The following is a 23,690-nucleotide window of genomic DNA, read 5'->3' as shown; positions in this document are numbered from 1 at the left end:
GTAAACAATATCAAATGCAAGAGCTAGAGAAAAAAGCATCCACTGAATTTAATGTTTGGAGGACAATAATAATTTGTAAAATGTAGAAAAGCAAGTTTTACCTAAAAGAAATATATTGAAACTTATATCGGTTAAGTAGTACATAATGTGAACTTCATTCTATTATTTACTTCCAAAAAGAACAATGATTTTAAAATATGGCCTTAGCAAAATATATTACAAACCAAGAAAAGTTAATATACTTTAGCCACTTTTAAAGTGCAATTTGTCACAAAAGATTTTTCCTAGTAAAAATTCAAAACAGTTCAACAGCAGAGTTTTCAAGTTAAAGAAAATCACTTCTTAAAATCCCCTAATTTCCCTAAATATTTTATGTCTGAAAAAAATAAAAGATAATGGTGGGATAATACATATATAGTAATATAATTTGCTGTAAGATTTCATGAAGAATTTAAACAGAAATGTCATTAAATCTAAAAAAAAAAAATGTTTAACAGGTCTCTTTCACTCTGAGCTATCTAACGTCTGTTAACAATTATTAGTTTAACATGTTCACTTCTTAGTTTTAACCAGACTTTGAATTTATAGATACTTGAATTTCCCTGTACTATAATAATTTAACATCAATTATAAATTCTAGAATTGATTTCACATAACAGTAATCACAGCAATAAAACACATTTTTAAACAGTGGTAGTGAGCATAAAACATGCCATAGCTAAAACATGAAATTTATCAGATATAAGTACATATTTAATTATCTCTAATTTTGCCCTGCTGTCTAATCCGATTAGAATATAGTATCTCTAATACTAAATTCAAGAGTCAAAGATACTAATAACCTTTCTCCTGGCAATGCCCTCCAGACAAAGAATACCAGGAACACTACTATAGTTAAACTAGTTGGATTTATTACTCATTGCATTGCGAGACGTCAATGCCCACCATGGGGTACTCTGGAGTATCTTATTAAGAAGGTGTTAGAAAAGACTTACAGGTTTGGGGCTTGTATTAGGTGATTTGGGGGAGGGTTTAAGGGAGCAGAGCTCTGCTCAGGATTAAATGCTGTCAGGAAGTGAGCGTAATTCTTTGATTGGACATCTTAGTAAATCTCACCCACAGCGAAGCTGTAACTAGGTAAAGCAGCAGCAATCATAATCAGTTGGGAGAGGTGTCTGGCATTTTGTGGCTGGGACAACAATCATGTTTCGTCTATGTTTGGACATAACTATGGAGTGGTACTGTTTTTCTCTTGCTCCATCATGGACACAGAGCAACTTTGTCTGATGTTGATTTTCTGTGCAATTGCTTATCTTCAACAGAACACCACCAAGCCTAAGCAGTATTGTCTGGCCAGTTCCCAGCAACATCAAGGCCTTGGTGATAGTACAGGCCATCCTCTAGCTGTCATGGCCATTTTTCTCCTTCTCACTCCTAAACACATGTGACAACTTATATAAAACATATTTCAACTACAAAATTATTCAAGAATTACTTAATGAATCACAGAAATTGAATTAATGGATACAACCTAAGTACAAAATAGAGTAAAAATGTTTACAATTTAAAGATTAAGTTATAAGAAAGATCAGCTTAAAGAAACCTAAATGGGATTCTTTATTCTTCACTCTACAATATAACATCACTCACACTTTTTCCAAGATATTATTACCACGTTTTTCCCCCCCAGTAGCTGTGTACATAGTATGTAGATGATAAATAGTTTTCAGAAAATCAGTTTAACTGAAAGACATGGATTTGAAACCTATTTCATGACTACGTGATTGACCTCAATGTGTTCCTTAACCTCTCTATCCCTCAGTTTCTTCATCTGTAAAATGAAAGTATCTATTCTAGAGTTGCTATGAAGAAAAAATGATACAAAATGTATGGCACCTTTGATACTTAGAAATCAATAAATCATAGCTGTTTTATTCTTATTAGGGGAAAGGAATATTCTAAGTACATTTTATTGGGTTAACTCAGTTAAAGTCTTTGTATACATCAGTACTCACTTTTTTTTAAAAAGCCTCCAAAATACATTGGGATTCAAATAGACAATAATTGATACTTGTTTATCATAATCCAAATCAACATCTTTAAACCTTAAACTTAGGCCCTTCGTGCTTATTATATAGATGAAAATATAAGTAGACCAGAACACAATCATTCTGCAAAGTCTGAGTCAATCTAATAAACAGAGAGGATCCAGAAAGAACTGAGTATGCCCAATTCCTTTTCCCAATCTCACCAATCACAAAGAGAAGGGGAAATGTTGCTCCCATCCTTTACCCTCTCCAGTGAAAAGCAAATTTCCACCCCTCTATAGAATTAGGAATGGAAAATAACTCCTATCCCAAAGGTGGACACTGTTCAAGATGTTAGGGGGATGAAAAGTATAAAATATGATCCTTGCCCTCAAATTTGGGCAAGATTATGTCCCCTGTCACAGTGGCTCAGTCTAGCCAGACTGGGAGTTAGGGACTGATACCCACCCATATAGGACCCAGTAGCAGAATCAAGAAAGCAATTTGAATAAGTCTGGAATTCAGAGTAGAGTCCAGGTTGGAGAAAAAAGGGTTAACAGTTTTTAAAATAATCTTTAAAGCTATAAAAGAAGAGGTTGTCAGGAAAGAGACCCTAACATAGGAGAACAGAATAGCAGGGTGTGATTACATATGGCTGTGGGGTGCAGGCGGAAGCCTGTGAAAAAGCCTTAGAAGAAAGAGAGGGAGGGATGAGCTGAACCAGAACTATGTTTCTCATTTCCCAACCATCTGGAGATCTTTCCACCAAATGAAAGGTGCCCAATCTTTTTCTCCTGGCAGATGACATCCACATGAGCAACTTCCAAGGGCACATCCAAATTTTGACAAAACCCTCTAAATGTTGCTAAGAAGTAAATACCATGTTACTGGGGGGAGAAAGGAGGTTGAGGGTTAGGATACAGAGAGAGCGCAAATATATAAAGGCACAACTAAGTCTGTTAGCAGCTGTTAACAATACATCATTAATGGTGACTAAGGACAGTAACATAAATTAGATAACCTTCCGGTTATGCAAAATTGCCAAAACATTTATTCAAATACTTCTATCTCCCACTCTGGAAAGTAATCAGAACTTAAGTGAGAATGACGTTAAAGGGATAATCTGAAATCTTCTCAAAGTTTGAAATAGTTAAATCACATGTCTAAAAACTTCATTTGAGAAACACTATACTGAAAGCACCTCTTTTCAATTTACCCTATCAATTTACCTCCCTTCCAGTAGGTTATCTGTACTGCAGGAGACCCAAAATTTCATCCCTAGGGAGCATTCAGCATAAACATAACCAGCAGAAAGTCAGTTTACTCCTAGTAAGAAAAAATATGCAGAAAAGAAAGCAGCATCCTATTGGTTACCATGGGATTCATTTTTGCTTGTCAACATGAAAAGCCATTCTTTCATATAAAGTCGAACCTCTCTGAGGATAATTGGCTTTTTACAAACTCATATTTGTTACTATTTGGCTCTAGCATTTCCTGAGGTGTTTGGAAACTAGGTAGTGGTTTACTTTAGAAATTAGTCTCCCCCCAACAAAAAAAGAAAGAAAAAAAAATAAATTAGTCTTCCCAAAAATCCAAGCTAAACTTCTTAATCCTATTATCTTGAGAGCCACTCCCTCTCAAAAGATGAGTCCCATTGCTAACATTTACTAAATAAGGGATTCCAATCCCAGGTAACAATGCCAAAATCAAGACAATTAGAAAGAAGAGCTTCAAGCTCAAGGAGCCGAAGGGAAACAGGATTAATAACAGCACCGACCTCACAGGGCTGTGGTAATTAAATTTTACTTGCAAAGCAAAGCACTGAGAAGCAGCGTTGGGTGCACAAGCACTCAATAAACGTTAACCACTAACCCGCACCGAGTAAAAGGAAAGGTGCTTCGGAGGCTTAGCCAAGCAACGGAGGGCGGCTGATGGGGCGGCAAGGCACGAAAACCGAGGCACAACTGGTCTCTGGGCACTGTGGGTGGCGGCTTCCTTAGGAAGTGTCAGCGCGTTGTCAGGCAACCGGGTCTCAACAGCACCCGAGGCAGTGACTGCAGCTGCGGCCCCGGGGTCCAGACCCGAGTCCAGACCGCACAACCAAGGCACCGCCCCGGGCCGGCATTGCAACAGCGAGACCCTCACGCACAGGGAGCCTCGTCCCGGTCCCGGGTCCCCGGCCCTGCTGCTGCTAGACTCCAACCCCATAACTCGGGCACCGCCCCTAGCCCGGCGGCCGCGAGACCTCAGTCGGCGGGGAACCGCTACCCCCACCCCAACCCCGTTACCCCATTCCCCCGGGACCTCGGCCAGCCCGGCCGCCGCGAGACATCCGCCCACGGCGAAGCCCTGCCCTCGCCCCAGGGCCGAGAACCCAGCCCCGGCCACACCCCACCAGGCCCGCTCCCCACCTGCGGCCGACGGACTCTAACTCAGGGAAGCGGGCTCCCGGGCTTGCGTGGGGGAGACGCACAGCGCTCTAGCGCGGCTCCTCGCGGTCCGAAGAAGTGGCGGCGGTCGCCTAGCGCAGAAACAGGGCGACTGGCTTCCTGGCCCGGGCTCCACCTCTCAGGCCGAGCCCTCCGCCCGCCCTTCGCCAACGGCCAAGCGCGGCCCCGCCCCACTACGGCCGCGGGGCAAGGCCACGCGGCCGGGGGCGCCCCCTGCCGCCCTGGAGGCCGCAGGACGCCCGGCAGTTCGCAGGGCTCGCCTACACCTGGCCTGGGTTCTCAGCCACCTGGTTCTCCTGCTCTGCCTGGAGACTGTTAAACCGTGGGGGACACGTCCCCAGGCTAAAGTGATTCTGTTTTGGTAGTGATAGAAAAACTGTTGGCATACCTCTCCGGGGCATCACTGCTCTCCCAGCAGTCGGGTCAACGTTTTGTCCTAGGCTTTTACTACTAATTTCAACATATTCAGTTCACCCAATATTTAGTGGCAATATACTACCGCTATTAAAGAGATCTCTAGCTTCCCAGGACAGTGGGACTAAGAGTCCTTTATCTTAAGTTACTTTGTAGAAGGGTTTGAAAGACAAATTATCTTCAAACGTAAGTTAATGTCAAAAACCTCAGGCGGGGGTGTGGACTCCATAATTCTAATGGTTTGGCTTTTTTTTTTTTCAAGTATCACAATGTTTATTGATAGATACAAGTATATAAAATCAGGGCACGAACATGACTTGATAAATTAAGTAGACTTAATTTCAATACTATAATAAGAGGGAGCAATTCAAATTCCCACCATCTGTTTCACAACCACAAAGACCACTTCAAGGGCATTCACGATCTCTCAAAACTGATCAGTTTTGTGCAAGTAAACCATGTTTCTTTTTTAAAAAGACTTGTGCACTTGCCCAGGCTCAAGGTTATTAAAATCTAGCACATAAAACCCATCACTAAAGGTAGAAATACAGGCAATATACTATTACTGCAGCAACTATCAATTACAGTTAAGAATTTTTCTGTAACAACCAAATGGATAATCAAATATTGCAACAACTCAAGTATTACTGAGCAAAGTGCATTTCTACAGTATTCATTGTTGGTCTTCCATTTTCTAACTTAAAACAGCCTATGATAACTGGCAGCAAAGAAGGTCCTTGCAATAGACTGCCTCCGCCTGAGAAATTACAATGTAATTACTGCATGCTGCTAATATACTATCTAAACATTGAAGATACTCCTAAAATATTTGATGGTAGACTATGATTAAGACATTACACTACAAAAAAATCTTATGCAGAAGGAAATACTAACTGACGTGCTTTAAATATTGTGAAAGCATTACAGTGGAATGAATTTTCACAGTGGTTAGGTCAAGTGCAGTTACATCACAGCAACAGTATGTTTTGCACAACTTAAGGTTTTGGCTGGTTCTTTTAGTCAGCTTCTTCCTCTGATTCTTCTTCAGCAGTTTCTAGCCAGGTTAGCCACTGATTCACCTGGAACAAAGCCTTGCCTTTCCCTGTAAACTCTTGGGTTATATCTTCTTTCCAAGCCAAGAAAGCGTCTTCTTAAATAATCTCCATGTCATAGAAGTGAAAAAAACGCAGAGTAACATGCCTTTTGGGAAGTTGCTCTTGTAGCAGTGCACCTGAAGCACATAGAGGGCAGTGACTTGTAGCTCAACGTGATCATGAAGGAATTTCTGCATTACTGGCTTGTTTTTCCTGCTCTGTTCTTTGGAAGGAGCAGAGGAAGACTCTGTTTCATCACTGGGTGGGTTTACTTCACTAGAAATATAAGATGCTAGGCATTAAGATGTTCACAGATCTTTTATCTACATGAAGTTTGGAAGACATGTTGTCTTTAATCCACTTATATATGGTTTGAGGGGATGGATCCAACTTTATTTGCTTTAACAGTTCCTTCTCCAATTTGAGGAGTGGGAATAAGAAACTCAGTCCCTTTCCTTCCAAGATCTCCAACATGAGGTCCTTATTCTGATCAATTTCTGGGAGCATTTTCTGCATACTGACGTTGCTTTGTTGGAAAAGCTCTGTTAACCATTCTCGATCTTGTAAGTTAGCTAACTGCTGAAGACAAAGTAAGAAGAGAGGAAAAATACCTTGTATGAGGGTTTGAAAGACAAATTATCTTCAACTGGACATTAATGTCAAAAACCTCAGGCGGGGGTGTGGACTCCATAATTCTAATGTTTTTGTCTTAACTAAATGTCACACAGCTTTCTAGGAGTAGAGGATACAACTCAGAGCGGAGTGCCCTGCACTCTGAAGCTTACAGTGAAAAAAATACTTCCAAGTAAACAAATACATTATTTCAATGCAATGTAACAGTTACAGAAGCACCTACAGACATTTAGAGACACCATGGAAGGAAGATTACTGGAGAGAGAAGGAAGTCAAGAAAGACTGCATGGTAGAGATCGCTGAGCTGTGTTTTTAAATATTAATATGAGCTCCCAGTCAGAAAAGTAATGGGAGAGCACTTCAGGCAATGCTGACCACTTATGCAAAGTTTCAGGGTAACTAAAGAAAGATGAAGCGGGAGAGGTGAACTGTGATGCTTTTTTCCCTCTTTTTTCCCAGCCAAAACATTACTGAACATCTGTGGTAGGTGTTACGGATAAAACAAGGAATAAGAGACCTGGTTCCTGTGATTTGGAGCTTGGAATCTAGTGTGGAGTGGGGGAAAGCAAGAGAGGAAGAATACCAAAAAGCAGCAAATAAATGAAACGGTTAAACACTGTATTAACTCTTGGATGACAAGTAGTCCCCGTAGACTAATCCGGCCTCGGGGACAGAGGTGGTTCTATAGATTAGTGCAGAAGATTAAACTGTAAACTATTTTAAGAACTGGGTACCGGACACTTTCAGTACACCAACAGCTCGCATAGATGTTACTTTTTACAAAAGCGCCAACCGACATGACCGCAGCGATCCACCAGTTTCCACAGCCCCCTCGGAACGCCAGAGAACGCCCCTCTAGAGAAGTCTAGGGCCCGGCCAGCACGCGCCCTCAGGATTTTACTCATGTGCAGTGATTCACGTGTTATTCTCTCAAAACCAGCATTCAGAATCACTTACATGTCAGTTTTTCCACAGACATCCTTTATTTTTTCTAAGTCTTTCAACAAACTTACGTCGTTTAAAGTACATACACCCACACAAAAACGCTTCTCTCCCCCGTCCCAGCTTAAGGATCCACCCATTTTTAACATGGCGGAAGCCGAGCCTGCGCAGTCCGAAAGAATTCCAGTTTCTGGCATAACGTTACATGCCCTTCTTCCGGTGCGGGAGGCTATACCATTCCCTGAGTAATCACCGTTTTTGTCCTAATTCACACGTACAATTTTCCAAGACCATGCGTTCTCATTTAAGCCATAAAAAGATTCCTCTGTCTCTACTATTGCGTAACTGCTGTTTATACCGTCGCGTTCTCGAAGGACCCCCGCCATTCCCGAATGGTCCGTACCAACTTCACCTCCGGTACTAGGTGTCATGGCGGCCTCGAGAGTCTAGTGCGGGTTTGCACCTGTGCTGGGGCGGGTCCGGAGCCCACAACCGGAAACCCAGCGAGGTAAAGTTGCGTCTAGGTTGTGGAGGCAACAGCTTCTCCGATTCCTCGGCGATGGCGGCTTCCGGGAGTGGTATGGCCCAGAAAACGTGGGAATTAGCCAACAACATGCAGGAAGCCCAGAGTATCGATGAAATCTACAAATACGACAAGAAACAGCAGCAAGAAATTCTGGCGGCGAAGCCCTGGACTAAGGAGTGAGGAGGTCCCTGGCGAAACGCAGGGGAGGGCGGGGTGGCGGGAGTCTAAGACACCCAGGGGGAGTGGGAGTTGGAGGGGATAGAGAGCTTGTCTTTTCATGTGCAGGGAGGAGAAAGAGTAAGCGTCTGAGAAATTTTGCTTTACCTTTTTATCCCCGCAAGTAGAGCCTAAGACCCTCCACCGGGGCTTGGTTGATTCCCCTTTCTGTCTCTTTTACCCGTTTGCCTTGAGAGAATGGAAGAGGAAAACGACAAGCGGTGATTTGGGCTTTCACTTCTCAACACCCGTATTGTCACAATATGCTCCACACTCTGCCTTGAACCCTGTGTCGATATATACTTTGTTGGGATCTTCCGCCGATCTCAGGCTGGAGACTGCAGCTATCTTCTTTATCTCTTTAAAAGCTAGCCTATAATCTTTTAGATCTCTAATTGTTTTTTGATTGCTGGTAATTATTTCAGAAACACAACGAGGCTCTGGTCAGTCTCCCAAAATGTTACTCCACCAGTTCACATAAGCCAGAAATTATATCAAAAGACCTTAAGATTCTTAGCCCCTTAGCAAAACTCCTGTGTCCCTGGGAGTGATGACAGGTAGAGGATTCTTTACCCACAGCATTTATCCTTTTCTGAAAGCAGATATTGTTAGGGAGAGAGTAAAAGGAGCACAGTCTCTCTAATGGATAGACAGGAAAGTAGTGGTCAACAAAAAAAACCATATTTCATCTGTCTCAGTTTTTCACAAGGCAAACTTTAACTGTCAGTATTCGGATTCAGCAACGTTTACTGAGTAATTACTACGGGCTGAGCATTGAGCTATGAATTTCCATGTCATTAAATCTTCATGACAACCCAGTACTGTATTTTTATTCCTTTTTTGCATATATGAAAACAAGCAAATATAGTAAATAACTTATTTCATGATTACACTGAGGCAGCGAACTCTTAAGTGAGCAAGTCAGACCTAAGATCAAATCTCACAACTGTCACTAATTAGTTGATTGACCCTACAAAATTTACTTATCTTCATTTTTTTAATCTGTAAAACAGAAATAAGACCTACCTGGTTAATTATGTCATAAAGATTAGATGAGGTCATGTATAAAAAAAGATCTAGAATGTATGTAATAGAAGCACAATAACTGTGTCTGTCTTTTTTTCCCCAGTAGATAGAGGAGCAAAGATTTTAATTCATATCTTGACTCCCAAGACCAGGTCTCCATATTTTTCAGTTGTGATTGAAATCTGTGGGCAGACATCTTAAAAAGGCTTCTCAAAGACACTGACCACTCTTTACAGACTGGTTAGTTTGCCTGGTTGTCTGCTATTTCTATAGCAAGCTGTGCACTTAGGTTGATATAGCCTGTTAAATATTTGGAAACTATCAGCTTGCCTCACTGTGTGATTGTATCTCTAGTTATATTCATCCTAGCTGTCTTGAGCTCCATCAGTGAGACTGAAATGTAATTTTATTCAAAAGTAGTTTGGTCACATCCACAGATGACAAACTGAAATAGCCATCATAGTAGAATTAAAGATATTAAGGCTACATTTTGCATTTTGAGGCTAATACCACAGAGAGAAGCCACAACCTTCAACACACTGTTCTTTGAGAGTACTGTAAAAGATCGGTTAATAGTGCTAATAACAGCCTGCACTTAAAAAGTTTTAGTACGTGTCAGGCACTAAGATAAGCACTTTATATACGTCATTTCATTTACTCCATTTCCTCCTAACAATAGCTCTATGAAAACAGGCACAGATGTTAAGTGGTTGTCTCAAGGTCACAGCTAGGACATGGCAGTGCAAGGATGCAAACCTAGGCAGATGGATGTCAGAGCCCACATTCTTAAGTGTTAGGCCAGAAGGTTAGGCCCAAGAGTAATGAAGCACAGCCATCCAACCAGATTCAGAAGCCGAGATTTGGTGATTCCAAAAGTTAATGGAGAAAAAGTCTATTGAACTGGTTATGTAATTCCTCCTATCTACTTGAATAGCATATTTAAAAACTATTTCATACTTTTCCCTTCCCCCCGTGGGAAGTACTTTGCCACATTATGACATGTTTATCATTTCCATCCCCCTTCCAGAACTGTGTCCTTTTCTACTTCCTTTTTCTTTCCCACATTCTACACTTTCTCCCCATTCCATCAATATAAATTCCTTCAATACTTATTTGTTAATCTCCGCAAAAACTTGTATTGAAATTGTACTTATATAAGAAAGTTAATTACACCATGCCTTTGTTTTGTAGTCACCATTACTTTAAGTACTGCAAAATCTCAGCATTGGCTCTACTGAAAATGGTGATGCATGCCAGATCAGGAGGCAACTTGGAAGTGATGGGCTTGATGCTGGGAAAGGTGGATGGTGAAACCATGATCATTATGGACAGTTTTGCTTTGCCTGTAGAGGGCACTGAAACCCGAGTAAATGCTCAGGCTGCTGCATATGAGTACATGGCCGCATACATAGAAAATGCCAAACAGGTAAAAATGCTGTTCCTTAAAATTTGGTAACTGCAAGAGTCCCACAGTTACTTTTGAGTTTCTAAATTTAAAACTGTTCTCTCTACATTAAAGTTTATATTTTAAGTTACTACATTAAAGTTTATATTTTAAGTTATTCTCAACTGTATATAATGTATATGAGATTAGCATGGATTTTTTAAAATAAATTTTCACTCAGGAGAATAGATCTTAAAAATTCTCATCACAAGAAAAAAAAATTTGTAACTGTGTGTGGTGATGGATGTTAACTAACTACACTTATTGTGGTGATCATTTCACAGTATGTACATATATCAAATCATTATGTTGTACATCTGAACTAATATGTGTCGATTATATCTCAATTTAAAAATTTTTTTACAATTCTCACATTCATTATGTGTGTGTGTGTTTAAAACCAAAAATTTGGAAACAACCTAAATGTACCTAGATATCAAGATGATTAAATAAACTACGGTATATCCATACAATGAAGTGCTAGCCAGCCTTTAAAAAAAATAAGAACTAGTTATCTATATATTTATTTATATGAAACAAACCCCAGAATGTTTTGTTGAGTGAAAAAGTAAAGTGTAGAACACTGTAGGTGGTATGCCATTGTGTGTGTTCTCATTAATCTACATAAATGCAAAGACTATATATTCTATATGCAAAGAATAGCTCTAGAAGACAGGTATGTAAGCAGCTGCCTACAGTAGTAACATCTGGGCTGAGAAACTGGTTGAGGGGAAGGAGGTGGTAAGGAGACTGAATAACCTTATTGTACGGGTATCTTATTAATTTTGTGCCTTGGGCATGTATTATCTAAAATATATATATATTTAAATTTAAAAGCAGCATATGCTTTAACTATCCTGCATACTATTATTTTACTGTAAGACTATGTAAACAGACAAATCACAGGTGTCTCTAAGATTAAACAGGAACTTCAAGCTCTTTTGCCCTCTTCATTTGTTAGGTCGGCCGCCTTGAAAATGCAATTGGCTGGTATCATAGCCACCCTGGCTATGGCTGCTGGCTTTCTGGGATTGATGTTAGTACTCAGATGCTCAATCAGCAGTTCCAGGAACCATTTGTAGCCGTGGTAGTAAGTATTTTTACAACCACTTTTAATTAATTTTCATGAAGATTTACTAAAGCAAGTATACAGAGAAATAAAAACAGTGTGGTAAAGAGCAAGGCTCTGGTGTCAGTCTGCCTAAGCTTGAATCTGAATTCCACCTCTTTGTAGCTGGAACTTTGAACAAGTTACTTAACCTCTCTGCATCTCTTCCCCCACTCTGTAAGATGATGGGTATACACAGCATCTATATCTCAGTTCCCTGCACATAGTAGGCATTCAGTCAATGTTGACTGAATTGATTAAATCAGGAATTGCTAGAGCAGCTCTTGCACTGCTCAGTGTTTTAGATGCAATCCAGGTTACTATGAGGAAGGTAGAAATTGTTCATCTATTAAAGAAAAAAAAACTTGAAAAAGATGAGCAAATCTTCAATTAATACTCTTAAATAATATAATAACTAGATCTAATCTCTAAATTAACGATGAGATTTCTATACTTAACCATTCTGTTGAACTTCTGTGATTTTTCAATTTGGTTATTTTTTTCCCTATTATATGATTATTTTTAATTATGTGTGTGTGTGCATATAGTGTTATATGTACATAGGTATTTCTAGGCTTATAATGTTTAAACAAATAGAAGTATATAGTGATTTTATAATCAGCAGATATTAAATATACCTTTCTTGTAGATTGACCCAACAAGAACAATATCTGCAGGGAAAGTGAATCTTGGAGCCTTTAGGACATACCCAAAGGTAATTTTTTAAATTATAAGTCCCTATAGTTTTTTAAATTTTAAATATGTGATTTATTTTTAAAGATGTGTTATGGTATCTCATTTTGTCCTAAAATAATTTAACAATATTTACAAAATAGAAGTCCAACTACCACAAATTGCCCTTAGCAAAAGACAATACACTTGTGCTGCATATTATTAATTTTATTTCAAAAGCAGTCTTCATTTGTTAATAAGTATTTGTATGTCCATGGCATTCTGATGGGTACTAGAGAAACAAGTTAAATCCATCTACTTCCTTCCATGCAATCTGAAATAGATATGAGCAAAAATATGTATCACCTGAGGACAAGAAAAATGAATCTATAAGCCAAATCCAGCCTTCGGCCACCAAATGGGGTTGAGGGAGGGTATAAGCAATATACTTAATGTTTTGGGGAGTATTTGGCTCCCCAAAATTAATGTTTCTATAAATAGAAAGCTGCATAGAAAATATGTTTTTCCTCTGTTTTGTTTTGTTTAAATCTTCTATTTTCTTCATTTTTTGTTTAGGGCTACAAGCCTCCTGATGAAGGACCTTCTGAGTACCAGACTATCCCACTTAATAAAATAGAAGACTTTGGTGTACACTGCAAACAGTAAGTAATTTAAAAATGTATCTGATGCCAAAATCATCATAAGAAACCTTAGAGGTCATCCAGACCAAGCCCCTAATTTTATAGATAAGAAAAAAAGTTCAGATGAAATGCATTTCATAATCTTTTAAAATAATAGTAAGAATATACAAATTTAGGATGATGTTTGAATTTTATTAATAATTGTTTTAATCTAACATGTTATTTACCTTTCACACATACATAAACACTTTATCAATGTTCCAGACACTTGGCCCGTTAACGAATTTAACAGTTGAGAGAAGTTGTATTCAGGGCCAGCCTGATACTGGCATTTCTGCAGCCTTCAATGTATCCAGTTTCCACTTAGCAAAAATTCTCCCCAAACAGTTTCACTCCAAAAGTTAAAGAAGCCATACTAAAAACTACTTAATTGTATACTCCTTTAAAATAGTGAATTTTATGGTATGTGAATTATTGTATACATCTCAATTTTTTAAACTGCTAAACCAATGAAGACAGTTATCTCCACCTTCTAAATGTATCTTACCACCTCTCTTACTATCACCTTGATCCAAGCCACAGCCATCTGGAGCTTAAATCAAAGCACTAGCCTTCTAGGTGGTCTTCCTGCTTCTGACCTTTACCCCACCCCTTAAAGGTCTTTTGTCAGCCAGACAGATTCTATTAAAATGTGAGTTAGACCATGTTCCTCCTTCTCAGAATAGCTTCCCATCTCACTAAGAATAAGATCTATAGTGCTTACCATGGACCACACAACCCTATGTAGTCTGGCCCCCACCATCTCTCTGAGCTCATTTCCTGTCACTGAGCCTTTGCTCTCTCCATTCCAGCCATAGTGGCCTCATTATGGTTTATCAGATGTACTAGGCAGGCTCCTGCCTCAGGGCCTTTGCACTTGCTAATCCCTCTGCCTGGAACATCCTTCCTTATTTCCATGTGACTCACTATTTCAATCAACCAGTGTCTGTTTAAGGGTCACCTTAACAGAGAATGTTCATTGATCACCCTATTTAAATTAGCACCTTCTTGTCACTCAGTGTTACCTTTCCCTGCTTTATTTTTCTTCTTAGCACTTGTCACCACCTTATATGTTTTTGTTTCGTTGTTACTGACCTCATTAGAATGTGAACTTCATGAGAGCAGAATCAATTCACTGCTGTATCCTAACATTTAAAATAGGACATGGCACATAGAAGGGTGGGCACCCCCCCAAAAAAAGAGGAAAAATGTTGCCTAAATGATTACTAGTGTCCCTTTCTCCATACCTCCCATCCCACTTCAAGGAATACCTTAACTACCCATGTGCTACTACTGCTTATTTTTGTGTTTAGAAATTCTTAGAAAATTACAGAATTTCTAAAATTTAATTTTTAAATATATCTGGTTTTCAGTCATCCCTGACATACTTCTGGAAAAAAAGGATTCTATTTTATTTTTCAATGAGAGGTTGGGAATTAAATCACTTAATTTGCTCTACTGAAAAGAACTTAAACCATTCCTGTTTGAGAGAATTGCTCCTAAGCATGGAAACACCTTTGCCGTGATACTTTCATTTTCAGAGTTAACCATTTTTTTCATTTATATTGATTTGTGGTATCAAAAGCTTATACCTTTAATACCTGCTCTACCTCTTTCACCACCAGCAGCAGCTTTTGAAACAAAAAAAGACTGCGGGAGTCTGTGCTTTCTGTATCCAAACAAATCTGCATTTCCTGTGTTTCTGAAATATAAGCCTATCAAAGAGGAGTTACTGCATTCTAGCTACCTGCACTGCTAGAGCGTAGAATTTTGAACCTGGAATTACTAGGATATTCAAAGATACTCTCTTACTTAGGATCAGTTCCTAAATAAAGAGTAAACTTTTTCATAGGGCAAATAAGTTGCTTAATTTATTTTTATTTCAAATCATTAATGAAATATAGTGCCAAGTTGAAAGAGCAGGGGTTTTGTACAGGCTCATTATATATCCATTTCCTAACTTATTTGACAATGAGCTATTATTTGTAGTTTATATTGATCTTTTTTTTTCTTTTCTACATTAAATTCTAGATCATAATCCAAAGTTTGTTTTAAACATAGAATCTAATATAGATACTAAATATATTTAACTTTGAAGAGGCTTAGTAAAAATAAGACACAAAGTGTTTTTTAAATTAGCTTGTATGTTATCAGTGTTATACAGGCACATAGTTTAAAGAGTCAAATGGTTCTATGAAATTTATTATAAAATAAACAATCTTGTACCATTCCCTTTTGCATCTCCCAGAGGCAGTCACTTAAACTATTATAGTTATTCTGTTTAAGTATTTACCCCCGTATCTTCAGACAGCATGCTGATAGTGCTACTTCTTGATTTTCAGTTCTAGGCAGTATCTATTATTGACTTCCCATACAGAAGATGAGGATTTAGCTCCACGAATAATTTTGAATATTCTCGTTTTCAACTCTGCTACTGAGATTTGCAGCTAATCACTACATAGTAGACCAAAAATTTTCATTGCATCAACCTACGGAATTAAAACAGTAATAACATTAAGGTGGTCCATATATTTTAAAACATGAAAGTCTATTCTAGACCCTCAAGTTTGAGTTCCCTTATTTTCCATCCTTTATAAATCTAAATATCTGTTGCTGTGCTCATCCTCTCATGTCTTTTTCCCTCAAGTATCAGAGGTACAACCCCTCCTTTCTAAAACTGACCTTTCCACTTGAGCCCCTGCCTTCTCTCCCCATACCTAACCCCCTCAACTCCCAGGGCCTCACTTCTTAAACAATGTCTTAAATGTCTACACTCTGGATATAACAATTAAGACCGTGAGGTTTTGATAATAGACATAACTTAACATATCCTTTTGCTGCTACTTTCTAATTCTGTGGCTTTGAACAAGGTCTTTACTCTCTAGAGTTGTTTTTTTGTCTATAGAATGGGAATAATAAATCCTTCCTTGTATGGTTGTAGGAAAGATTAAATGAGAATGTATGTAAAGCACCAGGACATAATAAGTGCTCAAGAAATATACTATTCCACTTCCACATTTCACTATAGCTATGTCCCTTTCATATACACATATGCATGGATATCTTAATCTTGAACAAGCCTTTACTTAGAATTATCTTTAAATTCTTACTCTTTTTTTATTTCTTCACTCCTGAATTGAATGAACAAGAATTTTTTGTCGTATCCATGTGTGCTTATCTTTTACACCACCAACCTGAGTGTGAGCCTTTATCTCCTCACATCTGCCACGCTGCTGTGGCATCCCTTGTGGTATCCCTGCCTCCATTTTGTCTCCTTTAACACATCTTACCACAGCCAGCTTTCTAAACTACCTCTTTGGCTATATCATTGATCTGCTCAAACACCTTCTATGAGTCCCAAGTACCTAGAAGATCATTTCTTAGCCTTTTATGTAATGTCCTCTGCCAGCTTGACCCCAACATAGCTTTCTAGGTTTCCCTTCACATAATTCTTCTGCTCCTGCTAAACTGTCCAGGCAAACTGATTAACTTATTATTCCCTTCACGACTTTCCTTTTTGTGAGTCAGTGCTCTCTGCCTAATACTACCTCCTCGTTCTCAGCATATCCACACTATAGACTCATGTAAGGGTTACTCTAAATTCTGCCTTTTCGCTGGGGCTTCTCAGGCAGTTCTGTCTATACTAAGAGTACTCATTATCTCTAACATTCAATTGGCAGGTGATTAATTTTAAATATGCACCATAGCACCACTTGTTATTCAACATATATCATTATATATTTAACATTTTGTGGATTCACCCCACATTTCCCATAAAAATGGTAAGCTCCTTAAGGTAAGCAAGTCCCTTGTGTTTCTTTGTATCCACTGATGTACAGAACATAATGAGATATTTATTATTTTTATTTATTTATTTTTTATAAATATACACGGGCCTAGTTCCTCCATGGCGTGTGGGATCTTCCCGGGCCGGGGATCGAACCCATGTCCCCTGCACTGGCAGGCTGTTGGGCCCGTGAGCCATGGCCGCTGAGCCTGTGTGTCTGGAGCCTGTGCTCTGCAACGCGAGAGGCCATAGCAGTGAGAGGCCCGCATACTGCCAAAAAAAAAAATATATATATATATATATATATTTCAGACATTTAACCAAATTTTCCTTGCTATCCCTGATTACAAATTAGGTACCTTTGGAAGCAGCAGTAATTCTTTTATGTGGCTTAAGGACCTACCTTAAAGTTTGCTTTTCCAAAAAGCAGTAGGTCCTTATTAGGGGATTAAAAAGGGAGGAATGGGGAGTCCACATGACATTTTCAGGAGCTTTTCGTTTGTTTTTGTTTTTTAATTTTTATTGGAGTATAGTTGATTTACAATGTTGTGTTAGTTTCAGGTGTACAGCAAAGTGAATCAGTTATATATTTTTGATATTTTTAAAAGCCTAACAAAAGTTATAGTTGACCCTAGAGAGGTAGTTCATTAAGTTTGTGTGCTATTGGCCGGAATTTATGAACTCAATGACATGGATAAACATATGTCATTCAGAAGTGTTGATTAGTTCTTGATAATTTCTTGGGAATTTCTGGGCTCTACAGAGGGGAGAAATATAACAACAATTTTTATTTAGTTATCAGATTTGAAACCATACCCCTAAAGAGTAAGGAAACCGTGTTTACCTGTTATTCTATTAGACTAAAAATTAAAATATGACTATTTGGATATGAAATGTAATTCACTTAAATTTGGCCATAACCTTTATATGATGTGGTTGAATTTTTTTCACTCACTAGATTTGTGCTTTTGTTTCATAGATATTATGCCTTAGAAGTCTCATATTTCAAATCCTCTTTGGATCGCAAATTGCTTGAGCTTTTGTGGAATAAATACTGGGTGAATACGCTGAGTTCCTCTAGCTTGCTTACTGTAAGTACTATACTTGCAAAGAATGTGTTTGAATTTTTTATCAATCTACATAAGTTGTTTAATATCTGAAACTCTTTTTCATGGAAAGGCTATATCTGACTTGGCCAATATATTAATTAGGCCTGGGGGCAGATTCTATATGACCAGAGGTGGATTGTGATACTAGGCCAAGCCAAGATTTGTGTTGTGTACCACTGAGACTAAGCCTAATATATATACAAATATAGTGGCCAGATGAGGGTGAGGTCTCCCCCTGCCTTGAACAGACTTACAGAGAGAAAAATATAAATACTGTTTTTTGTTGTGTATGTCAGGTAGGACTCTGGTTACAAGTGACAGGAGACCCAAACAAGCTGGCTTAAACAAAAAAGAGAATCATGTAAACTGCAAAGTGCAGGAGTAGGGCTTACTTCACGCACAACCTAAATTTGCATTCAGACAATATTATGAGGTCTTGGTCTTCCTCTCTCAGCTTTGATTTCAAGTCAGTTGGCTTCAGTTTCAGACTTCATGTGAAACCAAGATGGCAGCATTAGCTTAGCTCTCCCAGCCTCTCAGTTTCACACTGAAAAGACCAAGATACACACATATCCCCACATATTCTCAGGCAAAGCCTCATTGTGTCTGGAGTTTTGTAGGTCACATGCCCATCCTTAAACCTGCTCTGGGTGAAGGGCATGAACACCATGAGTTCATGGGCCAGGGCAGGTGCTTTACTGCTGGGCTGGGGTAGAAGAAACTCTCAGGAGCATGTGGACTAAGAATGTCCTCAGAAGGAAATCAGAATATCACTACCTTAAAGCAGCAGATGCTAAGCAGAAAAAAAAAAAATAGTAGTGAATATATCATTAAAATCTAACATTTAGAAGAATATTTATTTAACAAACTTCTATCTAGAGCTTAGTAAGGAACAGTTTTGTTTTGGTTTTTTTACTTTTTTTTTTTTTTTAAGTAAGCTACTTCATATAGCACAGTATAACATAGTGGTTAGAACCACAAAATTTGGAATAAAATAAACTCAGTTCAGAAACAACTCTGCCACTTTACTAGCTGTGTGTGACCTTCACAACATTATGTAATGTGACTAAGCTTTTCTAGTCTAATGATAATAGTACCCACATTGTTAAGTACACTGAGATTATATGAAATATTTTATATATAAAGTAATTAGCAAAGTACTAGGCATATAGTAAAGCCTTACTAAATTATTGTTTGATTCATTGTATTCATGGGAAAAGACCTCACTTGAGCATATTTACTATGGTTTTAAATATAATTCTGACAAGCTTCCTGTTATTTCTTTTTTTTTTTTTTTGCGGCACACAGGCCTCTCACTGTTGTGGCCTCCCGTTGCGGAGCACGGGCTCTGGACGCGCAGGCTCAGCGGCCATGGCTCATGGCCCCAGCCGCTCCGCGGCATGTAGGATCCTCTTGGACCAGGGCACGAACCCACGTCCCCTGCATCAGCAGGCGGACTCTCAACCACTGCGCCACCAGGGAAGACCCCGTTATTTCTTATCCTCAACGGTCAGAAATAGCAAATTAGAAGGAAAGAGAGTGATCATAATAGCAAACATTTATTAAATGCTTCCTATGTACCAGGCATGGCTAAATGCCCCATGTGTGGTGTTTCCTTAGAGGCAAGTATACTAATAGCAGCCAGAAGTGACACATGATGGCAAGGGGAGGAAACAGTAAGACTGGAGCTTTCTGAACCTTTGTATAAAAGCATACAGCTCTGGGCTTCCCTGGTGGCACAGTGGTTAAGAATCCACCTGCCAATGCAGGGGACACGGGTTGGAGCCCTGGTCCAGGAAGATCCCACATGCCACGGAGCAACTAAGCCCGTTTGCCACAACTCCTGAGCCTGCATGCCACAGCTACTGAAGCCCGCACACCTAGAACCCATGCTCTGCAACAACAGAAGCCACTGCAATGAGAAGCCCACGCACTGCAACGAAGAGTAGCCCCCGCTCGCTGCAACTAGAGAAAGCCCGTGGGCAGCAACAAAGACCCAATGCAGCCAAAAATAAATAAATAAAATAAATAAATTTATTTAAAAAAAAAAAGCATACAATCCTATTTACTCAGCCTGTGGCTGTCCCTGTATTCCAGAACTGCATATATTGAGGACATTAATAATCAAGAAAAGGTTAAATTATATTTCTTCCTTTTTTGTAGTTTTATACCTAGTACATTGCATTACTAAGCATTCTAAGAAAAAATATATAAATATATGTTCATCTGTTTCCCCAGCTAAAGCATGTAATCTAAAAGCTACAAGAAAAAATTTATTTTCTGATTTATATTATTTCTCTGTGTGTTTGAAATGTAATTGATTTATTTTTTCATTTCTGCCATCCTACATTTATTGGCTTGAGCTAAATCTTCCAAATGTGACATGGTCTACAAATATTAGTGTTTTCTCCAAATCTGTGGGGGAGAATGTATTGGTGACCTAAACCATTTAGATCCAGAATATAATTGCATCTTTTTAAAAATATCATAAGTTTGTAAAATCACTGGAAAGCTGGTAGCATTTTAAAGGGCTCTTTGTAGTAACTATGATGACAGCAAATAATGTTTTTAAATGTCTTGTGATTGAACTGTATTTCCTATACACTATTTTACAGACTAAGCAAATAGAATAAAATAAAGATATTCCAGTAAAATGTTTTTTAAAAATATTACAGTTAAGTATACATATGTAATTATTAATTTTTTTGTTTTTAAAATGTATGAAATAGTAACAGCATATATAATATTTCAGCTTACTAAATGTGGGTGTCCCTGTGAGTATACAGCAATACTCTAAAATATAACTATGGCTATAGCTAGGTGGAGGGATTGTAGGTATTTCCTTTTTTTTTTATACTGCTCTACATTTTCCACATTTTCTGTATAACTATTAATTTTATAATCAGAAAAGCTAAAACAAATATTTTTAAAATACTGTCATAAATACTAATTCTGGAAGTTCAACATGAAAAAGTAACAAAATTAGCTAACAATTATTAAGGCTTTACCAGGTGTCACTGACAGTCCTACGAGCTTTATATACATCACTTCACATAGCTTTAAGATAGAAATTATCACCTTCCTCCCCCATTTTCACAAGAAGACTTGAAGGCACAGAAAAGTAAAGGAGTTCTCCCAAGGCCCCCCAGCTAATCTGCAGCAGGCCAGAACCTGGAGTCAGATCTGTGTACTTCAAAGCCTCTCATAATAACAAATATTAGATTTAAGCAGTCAAAAAGAACAATTCCAAATTTAATCTTTAAATTATAAAAGGTGAAAAACTCTACACTTGAACTGCTTGAGCTTTGGAATCAGTTTTTGCAAGTATAATTTGACTTCTTCCTTCACTGACTATCCACTTAGATTTCATAGTGGAATTATTTGTAAATGAAACGTTCTATATGGAAGAAAATTTACATACTTTTTTAATGATAGACTAGTATCATATACTGACACAATATCATTTTCCCCACAGAATGCAGACTATACCACCGGTCAGGTCTTTGATTTGTCTGAAAAATTAGAACAGTCAGAAGCCCAGCTGGGACGAGGGAGTTTCATGTTGGGTCTAGAAACACATGACCGAAAGTCAGAAGACAAACTTGCCAAAGCTACACGAGACAGGTAAGTTAAGCAAATCTATTCCTACCTCTAACTTTTTTTCTTTCAAGATTTTCAAATAAAAGGATTCAAATTCCTTACGGTTAAACTTATAACTTACAATGGTACCTGAATATTAACTTATTTGGACCTTTAAGAGTTCTCAAATGCAGGTTTTGACTTTGAAAATTTAGGAGACAGTAGGTACATTAAAGGCTGTTAAGGGTCTAGGTAATGTTATGAAAAACTTGCAGTCACCTTTTCCAGGTTCAGCTAGAAAGTGTAAGAAAGAAAACCAATCCATTGCTGGATCTTTAAACAAAAACAAAAACAAAAGCTTGCAAAAGGATGTCCTCAGCTATTCTAACCTAATCATCATCTGAAGGATTAAATTAGGATTTAAGTTTATCAAATTTCAAATTTTTATAAAGTTTTAAACCCCTAAATATCAGAGAAGTGATTGTATCTCTCTTATTTTTCTGAAATAATCCTTTATACAGTAATTGAGTATCCCAAATTTCACTACAAGAATTTGTTAGGAACAAAGTTGGGCTGTGTTCTCTGATAACTCATGAGATAATTATGTGGTCCTTCAGATGCATACAGGATTGGGAAGACTACTAAATAATATTTACTTTCACAAAAATTTGAATTTTAATGTGATAATTAGGGGTAGAGAGGAAAGGAAGACTATGTTGACATCTATGTAAACCAGTACCTTGGTATCCATTTTAAGAAAAACTGGACTAGTTGATAGGAAAGAAAAGAGAGAAGGGAGGGTGCAGAGTGTATTAGGAGTAGAAGCCATCTTGGGTTAGAATGATCTCATTCCCTTCCTCTCCATGGGTTTTTAAAAGGTATAGAGGTAGTAGCCTGGATAAAAATTACATTTTTCTTTGGCATTAGGTCTTACTTTTGATACTTGCTCTGAATATGTCATTTTGCTCATCTGTCTTTACATGTGTCTGATTTTTTAGTGTCTAATTTTATCTGCATTTACATCTCGATTTCTTATGAAGCAAAAATTTCACTGTGGGAATGTAGTTATATAAGAAGAAAAGTAGGAAGGAGAAAAGTAGTAGTACAAAAGTAGAAAATTTTCCTTCTGGGGATAACTTTACAAGAATTGCATCTCTTCTGAATTTTGGTGGGTTTTTATTGTGTTTTTTTGTTTTTGTCTTTTTATCAATTTTAAAATGTAAGTTCTTCACCCACTAACCTAACTTTGGCTTTGAATTGTTTGAAGGATGTTTGTGATTATTTCAGGAAAAAAAGCATAAGATTCATTAAAATCATTTTTAAAAATTATTCTAAGTAATGAACAACAAGGAATAGCAGATTTTAATGTAACATTGGAATCAATCTATAATTATAAATTATAAATAACTTCGGTAACCTTCTAAAACAGAACTTTTCCCAAACCTTCTGACATATAACAAAATTAACTGTTATGAATTATATCAAATTTTACATTGTCATTCTCTTGGGAAGGTGTTAGTAAGTAGTGAAATGATCAAAAGACATGCAGAAGGCTAAAAATCACTATAGTATACTATAAAGAGTAAACTATAAATTGGTACAGTATATTTTGCGGAGTATGAATAGGACCAAAAATCATTATTTGCGTGCAAGGATGGAAATGGGGGAGGGGGGATTTGCATGTTTGAAATAGTTCTCAGTTCTTGTGACATTATGTGATGTGTTTTTTTCTTTCCAGCTGTAAAACTACCATAGAAGCTATCCATGGATTGATGTCTCAGGTTATTAAGGATAAACTGTTTAATCAAATTAACATCTCTTAAAAAATCACTAAGTAGTACTTCTGCCTGAAAGCCAGTATGAGAAAAATACTCAAGTAACACTTTGAAACCAGTTACCAAAAATCTGATTAGAGGAATAAGGTGCTCTGAAGTATCCTAAATATTAACATTCTATAATAAAATTCTTTAAAATAAAATGGTT

The 23,690-nt window shown here is 37.9% G+C and overlaps 2 protein-coding genes and 1 pseudogene across 7 annotated transcripts in view; 1 reads left to right on the top strand and 2 right to left on the bottom strand.

Moving 5' to 3' along the window:
• Nucleotides 1-4,585, bottom strand: part of CSPP1 (centrosome and spindle pole associated protein 1) — a 116,806-nt gene extending 112,221 nt beyond the window's left edge. For all 4 annotated transcript variants that reach the window (XM_024742582.1, XM_024742584.1, XM_024742585.1 and 1 more), the window contains exon 1: nucleotides 4,439-4,585. The gene's annotated coding sequence lies outside the window, so the exon portion shown is untranslated. The remainder of the gene's footprint in view (nucleotides 1-4,438) is intronic.
• Nucleotides 4,586-5,202: 617 nt separating this feature from the next.
• Nucleotides 5,203-6,537, bottom strand: LOC112398203 (eukaryotic translation initiation factor 4 gamma 2 pseudogene; annotated as a pseudogene).
• A 1,248-nt stretch (nucleotides 6,538-7,785) lies between these two features.
• COPS5 (COP9 signalosome subunit 5) lies at nucleotides 7,786-23,679 on the top strand. Of its 3 annotated transcripts, none has more exons than XM_024742647.1 (8): nucleotides 7,786-8,262; nucleotides 10,520-10,754; nucleotides 11,734-11,862; nucleotides 12,530-12,595; nucleotides 13,129-13,214; nucleotides 17,999-18,110; nucleotides 21,604-21,752; nucleotides 23,446-23,679. In XM_024742647.1, exons 1-8 carry the CDS (start codon nucleotides 8,120-8,122, stop codon nucleotides 23,528-23,530), a joined length of 1,005 nt encoding a protein of 334 aa, XP_024598415.1. In that variant the 5' UTR covers nucleotides 7,786-8,119; the 3' UTR covers nucleotides 23,531-23,679. The 3 variants fall into 3 exon arrangements, with proteins under 3 accessions (XP_024598415.1, XP_024598416.1, XP_024598417.1); XM_024742648.1 differs by having other exon boundaries at nucleotides 7,938-8,068; XM_024742649.1 differs by having other exon boundaries at nucleotides 7,992-8,270.
• The last annotated feature ends 11 nt before the right edge of the window (nucleotides 23,680-23,690 follow it).

This window comes from Neophocaena asiaeorientalis, unplaced genomic scaffold (assembly GCF_003031525.2).
Source record: "Neophocaena asiaeorientalis asiaeorientalis breed wild unplaced genomic scaffold, Neophocaena_asiaeorientalis_V1.1 scaffold226, whole genome shotgun sequence".
NCBI lineage: Eukaryota > Metazoa > Chordata > Mammalia > Artiodactyla > Phocoenidae > Neophocaena > Neophocaena asiaeorientalis.
Note: the sequence above shows the minus strand (reverse complement) of the source record. Positions and strands in the feature narration are given on the sequence as shown.

Coding starts and splice junctions, on each gene's coding strand:
- COPS5 (XM_024742647.1), top strand. CDS start 8,120: ATGGCGGCTTCCGGGAGTGGTATGGCCCAGAAAACGTGGGAATTAGCC. Junction 8,263..10,519: donor GCGAAGCCCTGGACTAAGGA/GTGAGGAGGTCC, acceptor TTTGTTTTGTAG/TCACCATTACTTTAAGTACT. Junction 12,596..13,128: donor CCTTTAGGACATACCCAAAG/GTAATTTTTTAA, acceptor TTTTTTGTTTAG/GGCTACAAGCCTCCTGATGA.